This window comes from Psittacula echo (genome assembly GCF_963264785.1).
Source record: "Psittacula echo genome assembly, chromosome: 1".
Lineage (NCBI taxonomy): Eukaryota > Metazoa > Chordata > Aves > Psittaciformes > Psittacidae > Psittacula > Psittacula echo.
The window spans coordinates 57020074-57038792 of NC_137735.1; the positions used below are offsets into that span (position 1 = coordinate 57020074).

At 42.3% G+C, this 18719-nt stretch overlaps 1 protein-coding gene across 1 annotated transcript; it reads right to left on the reverse strand.

The window, feature by feature from the left end:
• Positions 1-4584: 4584 nt before the first annotated feature.
• On the reverse strand, positions 4585-17518 carry ETNPPL (ethanolamine-phosphate phospho-lyase; the record flags this gene model as incomplete). The annotated part of the gene is made up of 13 exons (XM_080636093.1): positions 4585-4716; positions 5585-5652; positions 6517-6647; positions 6843-6932; positions 7708-7862; positions 8753-8978; positions 9486-9568; positions 11334-11450; positions 12423-12516; positions 14241-14315; positions 15155-15314; positions 15475-15593; positions 17463-17518. The coding sequence occupies 13 exons, from the start codon at positions 17516-17518 to the stop codon at positions 4585-4587; spliced, it is 1506 nt and encodes a 501-aa protein (XP_080492219.1).
• Between the last annotated feature and the right edge of the window lie 1201 nt (positions 17519-18719).

The window sequence follows — 18719 nt, forward strand, 5'->3', positions numbered from 1 at the left end:
CTGTGCCAACTGAAAACGTATTTACAGGTCCTTACGCTTCCTGGGTGATGCTAGCCAGACTGCTTACTTCCCTGTTGTTCTGTGTTTGTATCTCTCCATTGCTTCATTGCATTTCATATAAACAGTCTCTTTGTACTGCACATCATAGGGCTTTAGTTTCTGACAAAGCCACAAGCAAGTAGGGAATAAGAAGAGGTAACTGCAAATAAGTAAATTAAGATAACTTACTCTGTGATTTGCAGTCCTATATAATTATGATTGTGCCTGATACAGTGATAAACCTTTAAAAAACATAATGAAGGTTATTACAGCTGCTTTTATACATGGAAATAAACAGAGACAGAAAGATGTCAGAATGTCATATTACAAGACTTTCTGCCTGGACTATTATTAAAGAGTTTTAGCAACCTTTAGTGCTGTACTGAAACACATTTCTTCATGTTTTTCCCCTTCCACTTCTTCTACTTTTTTCTTTTTTTTAAGTCCACATTGTTTTAAATGTATGTTATTGTGATATTTGAGCAGTGTTTATCCTAACACACATGAATGGCTGTGAGCAGAGGTGGGAGAGACTGGAGGTTGTTTTGCTTAATGCAGATTGATCCTGAGTTGTGAAGCTAAGTGAAGGCTTTAAACTTTTAGGGCTTTGTATCAAGGGTCTTAGGCCCAAATATGTTTCCTTATGAAATATCACCTTGAAGAGTCCTGCTGCATAGACGTCTCCCCTACAGCCTTTGTAAGATACCCTGCATCTCTGGAAATTGAAGCCTTCAGAGATGACGTGACACAGTCCAGTGACAACAAAAGTCAGTGGGAAATGCAAAAAACATAACTTGTCTTTTCTAATTCAGCTTTTCTGCTGAACCACAGGCACAACAAAATCAAATGGTCCAGGTGGGAAAATGCAAACACGTATGGGTAGCAGAGATAGTGAAATCCTGTCACAGTCATTTGGCATTACCTTCCCTTGCATAATCCTTCTGTCAGAGCTTGGATGGCAGCAGCACAGGCCAAGTCCAGGTTGAAAAGGGATACTACTAGAACACCTGCTCAAGTCATTACTGAGAAACCTGGAAATTTAAACTAACCTTTCTGCTGCTATGAGCTAATTTGCTCTACTTGCAAATGATTAATTTTTTTAAACAGAAATGCACTGAAGATTGCGTTGGCAAATATAAAATGTTTCAGCCCTGTCCCTTGGTCCCCTTCATTCATCTCCCTTTTTTTATCCTATATCATTGCAGCTTGCTTCTTCAGGGGACTTTACTCTTCTGGACTTTGCTGCGTCTGTGCTGTCTGTCAGTTCAGAGACACTGATCTTAGCAGCTATGAAGATTATAAATGTATTTTCTGGTAAGACTGTGTTGTTTGTCTAAGAAACCATTTATCTAAAACGTCACAGACAAAATATAATATTCCCGCATAATTCTTCTACTCAATGTATTCCCATTGCAATGTTTCATGGAGCTAAGGCTGTGGCTTATTTACCCAATGTGGGCATGTGGCATGCTTTGTTTCCCTGGCAGTTCAGTGGTGGTGGTGTGTTGATGTGCAACTTTTGATCCTGATTCTTCTTCCCAGAACACTGCTGTCTAAAACACAGCTTTCTGATTCCATACGGGTTCAGTCCTGCTTGCTTTTGTGCAGGGGACCTAACTGGCAGTGGGTTGAGACTCTCAGAGTCACTCTTTCATTAGCCTTCACAGCAAGCACTCTCTTTACCCCTTGATTTAACCAGTCTATTCGCTTGAAAGTCTTAAACATAACATATAAAAGTGATCAAAACAGTGGTAAACTATGAGAATGCAATAAAATTACCTTGACTCAGCTTCCAATAGGATTATGAGCTAAAGTGAAGATAAAAGTAACTAACTCTAGCGTGTGATGCCTACTTGGGATTGAGTCCTGCCTTTCCCTCACCCCACCATCTCTTCCTTCTGCTGCATGGCCTGTGCAGGCTCAGGCCTCCTCCATGAGTTTGTTCATTAGCCTTGCAGAAAACTGATGGGGAAAAAAAGGATTTTTTTCTGCAACATCAGTGAGTTGAACTGGTTTACAGAGACATCTGATGAATGGAAGGGCTAGGGTGGAGGTTGAACCATTTGGCTAAACCAGGAATTACACAGGCAGGAGAGAAGAGGTAGAATGAACAACAAGGGAAACAGTTGGAAAGGGGCAAAAAGCCTTGCCTGTTCAGTGGAGGGAATATATTTGATCAATTCAGCTGACTGGAACTACTCTCTCTGTGTTTAGCCTTAATTATTTCTGCTTCCACTCTCCCATTCTTCAGTCAGTCTCTTTTAATTAGTAAGCCCTTCACAGTATCTTGCAGATGGACTCTGAGATACTGCAGGAACATTAACAGTGATATAGTAAATCTAGTACATCCAGCTCTACTCCTGGTAACTGTTGGACTGACTCCTTTAATTAAGTAACAATGTTTGGGGTTTTTTTAGCGTGCATCATAGAATCGATAGCCTCTCTTGTTTAAAGAAAATAGAAGACCGTTGTTCTAGGTAACTTGCATCTTGCATACCAACTTGTGAAGTAGAAACTGGGTGAAAACCACTAGAAAATTGGAGCAATCATTGTTCCATTGTGCAGAAGCAAGACACAGATACGATAGAGGTAGAGGAACAGGCCCCTTGTGTTTATGAAGTTTTAATCTTCACCTCCCCCCAGATTTAGGCTAATCGGATTTTTTTTTTCGTTCTTTGACATGTTTTTGAAACTTAAATGTTAATGACCTGCCACAACAGCCAGTGCCATAGCCCATGTAGACAACTGGTGGTCTGTGTGTCTTTGAGCTTAACCCTTCCAATCAATTGTACAAGCTTTTGTTTGCTGGGAAGTGCTGCTGCCGCTATGTGCAGCGGATGAGGTGTAATAAGTAAGCAGCCGCACTCCATACAGGGACTGATCTAAACCGTGCCTTTGGACACATACCAAATTATTTTGACTTAAGGTCTTTGTGTATTTTCATGTTGGGAAAGACTTACGCCTTTCTTCCTGGTGCAGGGCTAGCAGGAGCTGAATTGTGGCAGCTGAGGTAGCATCTGGCTTGGAAGTTAAGACCTGCCAGCAGCTGAGGGCCATGTAAGGTCTTGGAGAAACACAGTTCTGCTTTGGCATGTAGACAACCCACCAGCCAAAACTGAAGTTACTTCTCTCATGAAATAGGTGTTACTGAAGAATAAAATTAAACCAAAAAACCTCGTTGTGGGGGAAATCATAATTACAAATAAAAAGATATTTATTTTATGGAAGGATTATTAAGAATCATGAAACAGAAAATAAGCCAGCTTGAAGATGCTGGAAGACATTACACCAGAAACATCAATATTAATATAGCAAACTGTGGAAAACATGAAATTAGATAAGGTGCTCAATTGTCAGACGTATCAGTAGGGTCATTAGCAGCAATTACAAAACAGCAGAACTCAGGGTATTAAAACTGAAGTGGAAATAAATATACTTTGTCCTTTTTTTCTGAAGTACAAACCATTTGTAAAGCCCCTAGTATCTTCTATAGCATGGAGTTGTACATGTATTAAACAGAAGCAGGTCTTGTGTGCTCTTGTTGAAATTTAACACTGACAAGTCAGTCTAAAATATCTGCAGCACAGTTGGTCAATGTTTGCATGCATGTTTTATGCAGTGGTCCTCTCACTTTTGTGATCTGTCAAATGTCAGCATAGCTATTTACGTGTCAGGATCCCATGCAACTGGCATGTGACTTCATCACCAGTGACAAAAAGTAACAGCACTGCTACAACAGGATCAAACCAACTAAGATCCATGGGAATGCAAGCTGGGCTATCCCCAGGAAACTCATTTTGAGAGACCCTCAGGTTAAGTTCAATCAATCAGTGTGTCTGAGATGACATATATTCTACTTGCATATTTTTTGGACTGAGAGGGTTCAATATATGAACTTTTGGGTAAAAAAAAGAAAAAAAGATAAATTCCTACTGTATATAAATAGTTACCTTTATAAAAGTTGCTTTATCCATAGAAAATTAGGATCCAGATTCATAATTTTCTTTGCACATAAAGTGAGAACGCCCTGCATAAACATCATGTCTCTACACACACAGTGGTAGACTCCTGATAGAACATCGTTGACATTAACAAAGCTACACCAATATACATTAGCTGGGACTATGGTCCATAGGACCTAAGCTACACTGGAAGATAATAGTGATTTCTCTCTCAGGTATTGTTTTGTGAATTCAGCCATTAAAACATGGGAAGTAATTAACATCTCAATATTAAATATTGAAATTTAAAATATTGTTAAAATAGCATGTTAAGCATATAATTTTAAACTTTAATAGGATTGGCATTTGCTTGTACAGTTAAGCAATTCAGATTCTGTGTAACACTGGTAAACGCACAGATTTCACAGAGTTTGTGTACCTATGTCAAACCTGCCATCAGCACCAAGGTATTCGTGTATCACTTGTCCATTCTGTCACATCTAGATTTCAAGCCACATGGTGCAGTTGCCATTCATGTCTTTCTTTGAAAAAGTATTTTAAACTCCGGACACAAATTCAAACTGAATGAGGAAACTTTCCTTCTTCAGGTTCTTATTGTTTCACTTGGCAGTGAGCATTTTCTAGAATAAAGCCCATTTTCTTGTCTGCAGACAGCTCCATTCATGTGGCTGATGCTTTCATTTGCACTTTCTGATTGAGAACTCCCTTCAATTGTCTGAAACAGAAATGAAATGCAATGAAGGCACATGCATGTCTTCCAACCAGCAGCCACTGGACTTGGTTCCCATTAGGTAGCTCTGACTCTCCTTTTTCAGTGGCACAACTTCTTAGCTTTGAAAGGAATTGAACTGAATGTATACAAAAGTCTGTAAGAGGAGTCTGGCACCCCAAATCCAGTATAACTTAGACAACCAATAATCCATAGGGTCTCTGCCTGAATTACTACATCCCTCGGCAGCTCAGATATTGCCTTCACACTATTCACAGTATCACTGAAAAACTCACCAAGGGACAGCTCAATGAGCTTTCCTATAAACATGGTGGGTGCCAGGTTTTTAAGGCTGCGAGAAGTTATAGATGATTTATCCAAAGCTGGGGCTGCAACCTAGCAAGTTCTAATTTGGATGCATGTCAGCCATTCATACTCAGAATGCTATGGTGGAAACAAAATACTTGGCATTCTCCGAAAACTTGGACACCTTCCAGGCTGAAGGCTTGCTTAGAAAGCCAAATATCCATCAGTGGCATGCAATACCCAGAACTAGTAAAATTGTTGACTGCTGACTTCACAGTTTTGTGCAGTCCAAAGTCTGGTTGGTCTTGTTTGCACACAAGGCAGACAAGGTGAGGGGCTTGTCTATAACACGATTCTTGTTGTAGGTCTGTATTACTCAGCTCTTTTTAAATTTGCCCTAGTAACACAATCCTCTCAGGTTTCTAGTAACGGGTTATGTTCTGAGCTCAGTTTCAAGGCACGGAACTACTCACACCACCAAAAATGAAGGTGTGCTCTACCAAAGTGATTTATACTTGCTTTGCCCAACACCTATCTGAATAAGAGTTAAAAAAAATTCAAAACATACTTTTCTTTTATACTGTGCATTTGCAGATGCATTATTCTCTGTCTTCATTCCAGTGGCCTCTTCAATTTCTAAAAAACCAATAAAATAATAAAGTATAAACTGGGGTAAGTAAGCATACAGTCAATTTAACAGCTGGCTGAAGTAAAGAATACCTAATCAGCTATTCCTCTGAGCATTTATCACACAGAAGAGTAACTGAAGAATGATGAATATTTCCTAAAACAATTCTCTGAGGCAACGTGATTAACGTATCCAGACTGTGTAGCTTGGGGGTGTTTAAGAAAAAGAATTAAATCAGAGGCTTGACTGTAGCATGGGGGTTCAGACAGACCTTTCAGAGCTGAATTCTCCCTTTGTCCAGCTGGTTCATGCTAGTCTAACTCCAGTTGTTACAATCTCAGGAGATGGGAGCATTCAATGTCAAATGGGCTTGAAGAGTCCTTATGCTAATAGTATACCTAGTGTACATTATTTTCCCCTAGATAGGTCCCCAGGAAGAAGATAAATGGAGCCTGAAAACCTTCAGGCTAAATTTGAGTGAGGCAATCATGTTCCAGTACGCCAGTTAAAATAAAACAAAAAGGGTAGAGCACCTTATGGAAAGTTTCAGCAGTGTCTTTCAAGGCCTGTCTGAATGAATATATATGCTCCTTAACATATAGCATATGTGACCAGAAATGAGTAGTAACACTATGTTTGTAAGCGAAAGGATCAAGAGCAGGATTTTGCCTGGAAGTCTGGATGAAGTACATATGGAGTTTTTTATTTATCTATAACAATTGGGATTAAGAACAGCAGTTTGGACAAGCGGTGAGAAATGTAATTGATTACTTTCTCTTGCATATAATGGCCTAGATTATGGTGGCAGGTGTTTCTAATGGGTCATCTAGAAACAAAGAAGAGCGTTCCTTTGAGCACCAAAGCATACATACCTGTGAGAAGCGCATCGATTGTCTCCACTACGTGTTTTGCATCTTGCATTGTGAAACACATTGGTGGTTTAAATTTCAGTATATTTCTGTGGGGTCCATCTGCACTAAGAAGGATTTGATGCTCCTTCAGCCTGTGGAAAGAGGAAACTTCTGTGTTAGGCACAGGTACAAAACTATATTGTGACCGAGTTAGACTTTGAAACTGTTTTTTTTTCCTTGTGCTATGTTAGCAAAAGCTACACAAAGTTAAACTGAAATTAATGACTAACTGCTGGGGAATATTAGGAGGGTTTGATCACTGCACACAGTTTTTAAAAGCCACTTACTTGTAAATAAGGTGAAGGGCTTCAGCTGTGGCTGGTGTTCTTTTTTGTTGATCTTTTACCAGATCCACTCCAACAAACAATCCAACACCCCTGGAGCAGAGAAAAAATACAAACCAGTAAAACCCAGTGTCAGTAACCCCAGCCTCCTGCTGCAAGAAAATGCAAAACCTGTTTCTAAAAACTACAGTTCCCTTCCCTGGGGCACAAGGGAGAAAGAGCAGGAAAGAAAGGAGGGTGTTCTCTTTGGCCATCTTTTGGCACCGGCTACTTCAGATGATCAAGCAGGATAACAGGTATTTCTGGATAAATAAATTTAGCTGGCTTATTAAGGATACGTGGCCAGTTAAGACAGACAGAATAATATTCTTTCTCTCTTACCCTGCAAGCCTCAAGCCAGGGAGCTCTGGAAGACAAATAACCAAACCTAAGAACTAAAAAAAACCCTCACAACTCAATACCCTCTCTTCCTCCCCCAACCTGAAGGCAGTTTTCATGGTAGTAACATGAGATGAGGAGAAGCCACACTAACATCTCCAAGTGAAATGAACCAGACATTTGAACAAGATCCAACATCCCAACAGTGCACTGACAATTAGGCTATCACATGCGGATGGTTCTTCCTCCTGCTCTCTCCGAGAGCTTTTCTAGTGACTACACTTCAGAGCTGAATTCTGAAGCTGAATTCTAAGTAGATGGATGGACAACTTTGAAAAATATACTGCCTCACAGTATCAGTTTTGTGTCGTCCAATTAAAACAAGGTGTAGCATAACCATGACATAATGTTTCTGTGATCCCAGCACCCCCAACTTATTTATTTTTCTAGCAGTTATTATTCTTCTCTGACGCTGCTGTAAGGCACTCACCTGATATCTCCCACTAAGGGATGTTTCTCCTTTTGCTCAGCCAGCAACTCCAGGAGATAATTTCCTACATGTGTAGCATTTCCTTGGAGATCTTCTTGTTCTATTACCTCCAGCACAGCCAAACCAATAGCACAAGACACTGGATTGCCTCCAAACTGATAGTAAAGACAAATAGGAAAACAAAACCCATCAAGAAACATTCAACTATGCCTATCCTTCACTTCCCCTCTCCGGATTGGCATGTTGTGAGGAATGCTTGAAGAGGCAGAGATTTTATGCCATTCAGGCTGTGGAGCACCATCCCCTACACTCTGGGCAGTGTTAAGAGGCCCAAGGGAGGGGCTACCATTTCCCCTGCTTTGAGTTTCAGTAATTCGAAGATTTCACTGCTGAAGTGTTCAAGCTGCTCTCATGGTTTGACTATTACATGTGCAGGCAAAATACTCCTGTCAAGAGCAGTGGGTGGGTGATAGATCTGCTATTTCTTGAACTAGAGGGTATAAACTCCATTAAAAGCTGGGGATTCAAGGTAGCTGGGAAGAAGGCTCAGTCATAGGAGCAGAAAGAGGACTTGGTAAATGAGAAGAAAGCTACTTCTCTGTGGCATGCATGCAGCTCAGATGTTTGGTGGTAAACAGTCACCTTTGTTATTGTTAGCGTTTTGTTAGGTGACAACTGCAGAGCAAGGTCTGCCAGGGTACACGTGCCACCAACACAGAGCCTGTCCTAGAAAATGAGATTTTACATGGCCAACATTCCAGAGCAGGGAGAGAGAGAGAGAGGGAAAACAGAATTTATCTGTACGGATGTGCGCTGAAATGCATGGCTTGCCACAGAGCTAGTGCTGGTTCACATTAAGATATATCACTTGATACAGAACATATTTAAAAGCCTCTCCACTTGCTTTTAGATGTTAAACTGTGGTTGACTCTCAAGTAATGTGATGCGGTGATGGATGCAGATGTTAGCTATATCACCTGAACAACTTCTAACTGCTAAATGCAGACCAAAATAAAAGAAGGTAATCTTTCACACAAAAACTTACTGTATTGAAATACTCCATTCCAGAAGCACCAAAACTTTCAGCGATTTCCCTTGTTGTGACCACACAAGACATAGGGTGGCCATTGCCAATGGGTTTTCCCATGGTGACAATGTCAGGCACAAAGTCTTCGCCTTGCAGCTGGAATGCCCAAAAATGCTTCCCAACTCTGCCAAAGCCAACCTGGACCTCATCAGCTATGAACACTCCACCCACCGCACGCACATACCTGAAAACAAATAGAATAGCTGCAATGACTAGTGCTGCAGTACATGTCTCAAGCAGGCAATCTGTGACAGGGGAGCTTCTACTACAGAAATTCTTCGGTGAGAGACCAGGTTAGGAAAAAAGAAAGGATGTGGCTGCTGAAACGCAGCTATAGCTATTTCAATTGATAAAATTTTCAGTTTGCTAAGCGTTAAGAAAAAAATCTGATACGTTGATGCAAAATGGTACTGCAGGATTCTATCTATGAAGGTTCAACTTCATCATCCATCAAACTTGTGGCCTAAGTATTAAAGATAGAAAAGGAAAGACAATTATCCAGCTAAAAACAACTGGTCAGCTAATGTTCCATTAAAAAAAAAAAAATAGTGGAATCATACTCTTCAAAAAGTAGAAAGGAACCACAGATAGCCAAACCCAACCAAGAGAGAGAGCTTAATTGAGCCTACAGTGAGAAACCTGTTTCTTTAATTCATTTTCCAGTTACGCCCTTTTGAAGTGATGTACGTACTCTGCCACTTTCTGGAAGTAGCCCACAGGTGGAATTACTTGGCCTCCACAGCTCTGCATGGATTCAGCTATGAAGGCAGCAATCTACGAGAAACAAACTCAGGTGAGAACTGTGCTCATCTACTTGGCCTTTACACAAATATCTAACAACCTAGAAATACATGTTTCAATGTGTGCTTTAATTTAACCACGCAATGGGTTGGACAACTGAGGCCTCTTGAGAACAGCTATGGCTAAAGAATTTATTCATTTTGTAATCTGGGGTGCCCAAATTTGCAGTAGCCAGGGCCACTTTTGCAACCTGATAGGAAGACAAGGACCTATATTAAGCCCTAGTCCTACAGCTCTTGAAGTGGAAGACACTTACTGATGTCAGTGGATGTTAAGATTAGGCTCCTGGGAGCTCCGCAAACTTATTTACAGATTTCAATTTACAGGAGACACACAACCATGTTGTGTGTGAAACTCTTGTTTCCCCAAAAGGTTAATGAACTTTGCTTAATGCCAAGGCTGTCCCGTAATGCATGTATGTGGTGATCAGCTTTTTTTTCAATCCTGAACACCAGCTAGAGGTGGGCAGAAGCTGAACTGTAAAATGACCTGAGGCTACGCTTTGGGCACCCCTGCTTAATGCAAGTAACTACACAAGTAAAATGTCAGCATGAGGCACTTGACAAAAGAGGAGAACAATTCTATAGATGAAATAATTCCAGTTGCTAGGAATGAAAAAGAAAGTTATTTCAAGTCAGTAAGGGTAAGAGCAGTGGATCAGATACACTGGAACATCAAAATTCGTTTCTTGTCAACAGCAGAGGTCTATGCAGCAGAGATACAATATTACCCCAAAGTCTCGGCATAAGTCTGCTATTTAAGGGATTGCATCCCCACACCACTTGTGAACCCCTCCCTGAGCATCAAGAGGTCTCTCTGGGCTGGTGCAGTCTTCCTGGAAACAAGGCCGAGCAGTAACGTGTAAAGAACCATACACTATATTTGAAGAGGCATGCTACGGCCAAAGAGTACGAAGCTTCCCATAGCATGTGAGGCTTAGACTTTAGCACAACTTGTCCTGCCACAGGTCTATGTCATCAAAACCTAAGAAATATGCAAAAGAAAGGAAACAAGGGAAGAAAAAACAAAACTATCCGTTAGTAGAGAATAAAAAAAAGTTGATGAAGAAACTAAAAGAGTGATGTAAGTGCACTGGACTAGATGAGAACATGTTGTTCCAACCCCCACTGAAGTCTTCTGGGACTTCAGTGGGCTTTGGATCAAGCCCTACATGTCTCAAAACTCTAAAGCCATCATACAAAACATTAACATGCATTTTAGGTAAACTTGTTCAGAAATAGTCTGTTTTCGTCAAGGTCATATTGTAAATGATAGGAAGGTATACATTTTTAGATGACTACAGAGTTACTTAAGCTACTAGACCTGGAAATGTATCAAGATTTTATCCAGCATATTTATACCTCCGTATGTCCTGGAGACTTTGATATAGCCTTGCTAGAATTTGTACAGTTTCTCATCTTACTTCAAAGTTTGCCCTAAGATATTCGCAATTTACTGATTCAATGCATGAAATGATAAATCAAACTGCTTTGGTTGTATGTGCTTATTTACATCTGTATTATTGATCCCTTCATTGTTGCCTAGAAATACTGTGATAAAGAGCATCAGGTAGAAAAACGGGCTATTATTTTGAACACAGAACCCAGCACAGAAGATGAAGGATGGGGGGAGGCAAGCAAAACTGAGTAAAGAAACATGTCCTCAGTTGCCTGTTTCAAGCCCCCATGCCACACTTAACAGATGAAACCTCAGCATTTACAGAGCACAAAACACACACCTTACGTCCATTCTTCTGTGTTTCTTCAATAATCTTTTTCACCTCTTCAGCATAAGCACTTGCTGGATCTGGGTGGTCTTCTCTGTATTTCCCTCTGTAGATATCTGGAGAAGGAGCCTGAAAAGACCAATTTTTGAATTATTTTTTTTTTTAAGCCCATCCTTCCATGAAACATTTACTTTCTTTTCTATTGCTCTGCATTTTTGGTCTTTCCACACAGAAAAATAATAACCGTACAGCCTGAATTTCTGCATGGAATTCCAAAAATGCTTACAAGAGCTTAAACTCAATCCAGGCCTGTGATGTGTTCAACAACTGCTGAAAGAGCCATCATCTACATTGTCCACCTTTCAAGACTGTCCCTCCTCTCCCCCAAGACACAATACTGAGTCCTTATCCATCATCTTATTTCAGATTCCTGCAGGAAGATCCATTTCTACAACTGGAAAATGGGGTTTTCCAGTCTGTGACTTCCCTTCCAGTGTCCTAGTCACAGTACAAATCTGTATGACTTTCCAGCTTCTACAAACAGTTCAGTAAATAAGAGAAAGGAAGTGGTATAAAAAGGTGGCTACTACTTCAACGGTGTGCTTAATGCAAGGAAGTCTAGCTAGGAAAGACCTGCTTGGTGTACATCTCTGGTCTGAAAATGATTTTTGCCTTTGTAAGATACACAAGATCATGCAGAAAATCGAACTGTACTGCACTCATTTGGACACCCATGAGCACTATACCCAGACCTGTGTGAATCTGTGGGATCTGCCTTTCCCATTTTTGGAAGTAGACTCAAATGTCCTGCGTATCTTCATCCAAACCAACACAACAGATAGTGGCTAATTTCTTCAAACTTTGTAACATATAGTGCAGTGACTCAAGAAACTTGTAGCATTGTGAAGGAAATCAGACTCACAGCTGCATGCCCTCTTAGAAATCCAAAAGCAAACAATTTTACTGTATTTAATAAACAGCCAAGTGTATGTACTCTAGCATCAGCAAAACAGAATGAAAGTGTATTTACACCAGCAGTGGGTAATTCAGTATGCTGCATAATGAGCATAAAAATGACAAAAAGCAAAAAACCACACTTACCACATGTACAAACTCCTTCTTGCTGTCCTTTCCCAGCTGATTAAATTTATAGGGACTGATGTCAATCAGAGATGTAACATGGCCATGGTAAGCACTGTATAAGTGTTAAATATCGAAGTCATTTTTCACCAAATGTATAGAAGAGCTAAATTTACAGCTGTGCCCATAAATAATCCAGAACAAACAACTGTATCTGCAACACAGTAGCACTGTTTGTTAAGTGATCTTGATTTATTTATTCAGTCTTTTTCTCAAAGACAACGCAAAATTGCCATTGACTTTAATTCACTAGCAAGATTGGAACCAGGAGGCTTTTTTCTTGCATAAAATCAAGTGCCAGCATGGGGACAGACCAAGACGACATTCCCTGGACCACACTACCTCTAAGGCGGCTGTCCTAGCAACCTTACTTAGCAGTGGAAAGATGTGTCCAGCTCCCTCATTTCCTACATGTGGGGACCACTCTGGCCAACCCAAGCTTTGCAGACTAGACCCCAACACCGTTGCAGAGACTCTCAAGAACGTGCAGTGCATTTGAAGGTGAGGATCTTCTGCAGCAGCAGCACATTGCTATCTGCCCTGAAGACTCTACAGGCTAGAATGTTTGGCTGAAGCCACTTTCAGGGTAAGTATGAATATTGTTTGAATGTAAAAGCCTTATATCACACAGTATTCTAAAGCTGGTTACTACCAAGGCCAATTTGATTTAGAAACAAGGAAACAGTCTTTTGAGCCTAAAGCATGTATCAGCTTCATTCAGGGAACAAACACTCTATTTCAGCCATAAACTTGAAGTGAAGGGAACCTCAAACCAAATCAAAGACATGCCACACAAATAGGGTAGAGAGGATGTGGTTGAACTCCTTTGTGTTCTTTACAACTTTCTACTAGCTATCAAAATCTGCTAATGAACACTAAAAAAGGACAGAAAGCCTTCCTTGACTGGGATGGTAGCTATGGTATAAAAGCCTGCAGAGCGCGGGAAGCAGGGCAAAGAAATATCTTGTGGTGTTCAGGAAGATGTTGCAGTAAAACAGTGACAGAGCCAGCTCCATCCTCAGCCTCTCCTGGTGGAAGCTACTCTCAATGTCTCCAAATCTTGGCCACGAGTCAAGGAGAGCTAACAGGGATCTGAGAATGGCTGAGTCAAACAAGTTTTGTGCCGTTCAAATAGAGACATGTGCTCTTGCAGTTGCTCTGGCTGAACTTTCTAATCATAACCTGAGAAAAACACCCAGGCCTACAGCTGCATCTCAGCAAGGGAAACCCAGAGACATGGTTGGACACTTTCCCCACAGGCTGCTCAGTGCCTCCTGATTTTGGAGCTGCTTGGTTTTGTGCACATACTTGTATTCATTGAAAGACAGCTTAGCACCAGTGCAGCACTGCTGCGGAGTTACAGGATCTTTCTTCTTGCCCACTGAATATTTACTTGTACAAAAAGAAACATGTTCCATAGAGTGTGATGGACAGAAAGCCCTTTTCCAGAGCAGCCCTGTGGTCAGACCAATCATTGATGTTGGAAACCCACATTCAAGGCTTTGGCCTGAATTGCTTCAGGAGTCTCTGTGGGAAATGCCCTGTAACAGGTGATTGGCCTTTTGAGGTACTGACAAGCTTATTTTCCAGAGATCTTCAAGACTTGTGTTTATCCAAATGTGGAAAAGGGATTTCCTGACCTGTTTTAATATGAAAGCAACAAAGCTTTTCTTTCAGCAGGCAGTGAAGTACAAACAGCAGGGGGTTACTGCAAAGCCACTTCTGAAGTAATGGCAGGAGTTGCTGGCTGCATTCATATAAGCTGCTCTACGTACTTACTTTTCAAGGGTGATCACATCGTGGTGCCCATGGTACTGCCGAGCCAGTCGTAAAGCAAGATCATTTGCTTCAGACCTGCATAATAACAGATACAGCCACAAAATAGTGAGGAAGGGCTTCCAATTAAAATGGGATTCTCATATAGAAGATGAAACACGGGATTAATGGATATAATAACACAGCAGGCTCTGTTACCATACAGATTACAATGCTAAGGTTGAGACTAAATGCCATGTAAGAGGGCGAAGAAAAAATGGTTCTTTGTATAAACAGCAAACAAAGAGATGCTTTCTTTCCTTCCCCTAGTTTGCTTGTAGACATTTATCTCCTCTTGGTACAAGTGAGACTGCTTTGCAGCTGAGAGTGCAATGCAGCCACAAACCCTCAGAAAGCAATAGTATGCCAACCCCATCTCCCACCCTCCATGACGTCTCCGTCCTCCCCAGTGCTTACACCATCAGGCATCAGAGAATGTAAATCTGCTCCCCAGATGAAGACTCAAACTTCTAGTCTGACCTGCAACAGTCCCTCTGCTCACAAGTCCCTGCAGGTTGTCTGTTCTGGCAAAGTAAGCAATCACAGAGTGAACGGACCGCCTAAAAAAAGACTACTCCTTTCCAGGTCATATGTCTATTTACAGACTGCATTCACTACTCTGTACCTAACATTCACCAATTTGCAGTCTAATTTGCTTTTCTTGCCTTTTTCCCCCTTGTGTGCATAGCTTTCAGCAAACCAGTTTTATGTTTTAGCTGTCTTGCATTAAGCATATTAAACATGACAGTACACTACTGGAAATATTTTTGTTGCTTATTACTAAGTCCTAGTCAGTAAGATTTAGACCAAGCTGTTCCGTGCCCATCTCGACAGCTGCCAAGTAGTTATAATGGAAAAAAACAAACAGTCAGACGTACCCAGAATTAACAAAATAGCAAACAGAGAGTTTCTCGGGCAGGGTGGCTGTGAGACGCTGTGCGTACTGAACAAGGTTGTCATGCAGGAACCGGGAATTTGTATTGAGCAGTTCCATCTGTTTTGTTGCGGCCTTTATCACATACGGATGACTGTGGCCAACTAGAGAGGAAAATAATTAGTTGTTACTAGCAAGCAGTCAGTTATTGAACCACAAGGAGATTCAGAGAAGCACTGTGAACATCATCACTTGGAAGAAGCATGTTCTGATCCCTATTAGAAATTAAGGAATAGGAACATTCTTACAGGTTAATCTGCTTACCATGTGCAACATTGTTGATACAGTCTAAGTATTTTTCTCCTTTCTCATCAAACATATATTGGCCCTGAGCACGCACTATCTTCAGAGGGTCCTTGGCAAAGAAAACCTTGCAGGAAGGTCTAAAAACAAAATTAAAAATTATAAAATAACATCATTTTAGATTTCTTAGTTGCTTCCCTTCCTCTGAGTGTTGGGGAGGGATGCTTTTTTCTCAGCTCTGGAGACAACTGCCTCCCTCTGCAATGAGCTTGTGAGAGGTTCAGATGGTGGGTGTCCTGGCTTAAATCACGACAGTGGGCAAGTGGGGCTCTTGCTGAAATTAAAAACAGCCCCTGTGCCCCTCCTCAGGCACAGTGGGAACAGAAGTAGGTCTTTAATAAGGGTGTATTCAAAGCAGGATTCTGTCTGCAAGTGGTTTCACAGGAGCATAGTGACTGCAGGTCATTCCAGGTCCTTACATGTCCTGCTGTGTTTCTAGGCTGTAGCTGGGTTTGTTGACATGGCTTACAAACATGTATTGGCAATTAACTCACTGGGAATAAATTTATGTTGTTAAACATTGCTTTATACAATAGCCAAAAACTCATTACGCAATGGATGACTACCATATAGAGGTCACATTCAAGAACAAAACAGTAATGCTTTGCAGGCTTTATTTTCAGAGGTACTGAGCACGTCTTAAAACCCTCACTCACTTCTTCCTGACTGCTTTGGATAAAATCTTTAAAACCAGCTTTTTATAAGAACCTACATCACTTCCAGCAAAATTTAGACTCCTTGTAAAATTATCCAAAGTACTCTCTCCCCCTCCCAACCCCCAATGGGAACATGCCAATGTAATTATGTTGAATGATATTACTGAGCAGAAGGAAAGCTCTCTGAACTTTTGGTAATGTTTATGTGACCTTGGATAAGCACAGTTGTTTCCAGGTAACTCAAGAGTTATTGTTGGGTATTTTGAGATTCCGAAATTGCAAAGCCTAAATGTGACCCCAAGAAAGTGAAGTTGTTTACTTTCTTTCTCACAATTTCCAGCACCCTTGCACAGATCTTTTCTGACATCCTTAGCTACTGCCCCGGTACACTTCAAAAGAAAGGGATGCACACCATCATCATCATCTGCCACACCTTGACCACAGATTTTTCTTCTACAGCAGGTCAGTCTGATTTGTGAAAGTTTCTTTTTGGCTGCCCAGCACAATCTGATCCTCTGATCCTTGCACAGGCAAGTCTTGTAATATTGAGCTGGCCTCAAAGAGAGGCTGATGTGTCAGCTTCATGATGACGACTTTTTTGAATCTTTAGTGAACTTTCTATATATGCCACACATTTAAGATGCAATCAGCAAATAGCCAGTACTGGTTTTAGCAATCTGGATTTTCACTTGGTAATACCTACCAAATAAAAGAATTATAGCTGCACATTCTGGTGTAACTAATATTATATTGCAACACAGTGGGATCAGATAAATGCACAGCCAGGAATATTGCTCAGGTCACAGCTGCTAGCAGCCTTCCTGCATTTCTCCCACTTAGACTCAGCTTAAGAAAACTCCTCAGCTTCATTTAACACAGACGTCTGTTTTCCAGGAGCATGCAGTTTATTCACAAAAAAACCCCAAAATAACCAAAACAAAACCAAACCCCCAAACCCTGCACAGCTGCGGTTTAGACATACACCTGGGTACCACACTCAGGTTGCTTGCTCTGATCTCTAAAAAACTGACGTAGGGTTTGATGTACTGTGGTTAATGACCGCACCCTCCCACCGCCGTGGGAATTAGAGGCGGACGGAAGATCTGGCAAGATGAAGGGCTGACGAACCGTGCCCCCTCCCAGCTCTCCCGGAGGGAATGCCCAGCGCTGCCAACCCCCAGCAGTGCTCAGCGGGGCCGTCCGGGCAGTGGCACCGCCGGGGATGATACGGCAGCCACCGCAGACCTTCCTCCACCTCATCCTCCCGGCCCCGGCCGCGCTCCCAGCCCCTACCCGATGTGCTTCCTCCGTAGGGCGAGGGTCTCAGCCTTGCTGTATCGCTCCTCCATCCCGCCGGCACGGCACGGCACAGTACTGCACGGCACGGAACGGCACGGCCGGGGGCTCGCCGCCTCTTAAACCGGCGCTGCCCCCCGCCAAACTCCTCCTCCTTGCCTGCCCCCTGCTGCCTTCCCCGGCGGGACGGGACGGGACGGGACGGGACGGGACGGGAAAGGACAGAACGTCCCAGCCGCTCACTGCTCTCCGCGGGGGTTCTTTTCTTGGGGGGGGGCAACTCATGCTTGCTGTCTAGCTACGCCCCCCGCGCCTTGGAGCTTTTCCAGCGGTGCAGAGCGGCACAAACTGGCAACACAGCCGACTTGCTGCGGAGGAAGAACGGGCGGCCACCCCTCTCCCACAGGCGACACGCGACGGACCGGCGGCTGCTCGCCTTTCCCCGGTCACCGGGCGGGCAGCGCACTTGTGCGGCACACGTCCCTGAGGGGGGGCACCAAGCAGCTGATTCAGTCCAAATTAGTGTCATAATCCGGGGACTTTTACACGTCCTTATCTCTCGGAACCTGTCCATAAGTGTAGGCTGAGGGATACTTGTATACATCCATCAAAGCCAGTATCCGTATTTCTTGTAAAGTGGGGCAAACTAGGAAGAGCTATGGATTTCTATGTTTTTATACACATAAGTAGGAAGGGGCTCTTATCCCTGGTGCTCTGATGTATTGGTACACCCTTTTTTAGTCTAGGCAAGACCTAAATATAACTAGTCCTATGATCTCCTTCTAACCACACTGTCAATATAGAAGCAATTTGCTTGAATGTGGCATTGCTTCATGGTTACCCTTGATAACCCTCTCACTGGACATCAAAGCCTGTAAGAAAAAGAGAGGATGATTTCACAATGAAGAAGGGCAGAATTCACGTCAAGAGGCGTTGCCTTTCAGAACAGCGAAGCTCCTGGTGGAGCCCCATAGCTTTACCTTCTCCCTGCCAAGATGCACTCTCTCCTCCCCTGGAGGCTGCTCCTTGAGCTGCATGGGCAGAGAGCAGCAAAACCCGCGCCCACATCCCCACTGCCCCATCTGTAGCTCGTCTATGCCACCTGCAGAGCTATGTTTGGAAGAGATTTCAGAGAGCGTATGTAAAGCCACCGACTTCCTGTGCTGATGATGCTTGTCTTTTCTAGATCAGTATCCAGTCAGTCATCCCAAATTTTGCAGATGGAAGAAACACTTCCTGATTTTTCCATATTTT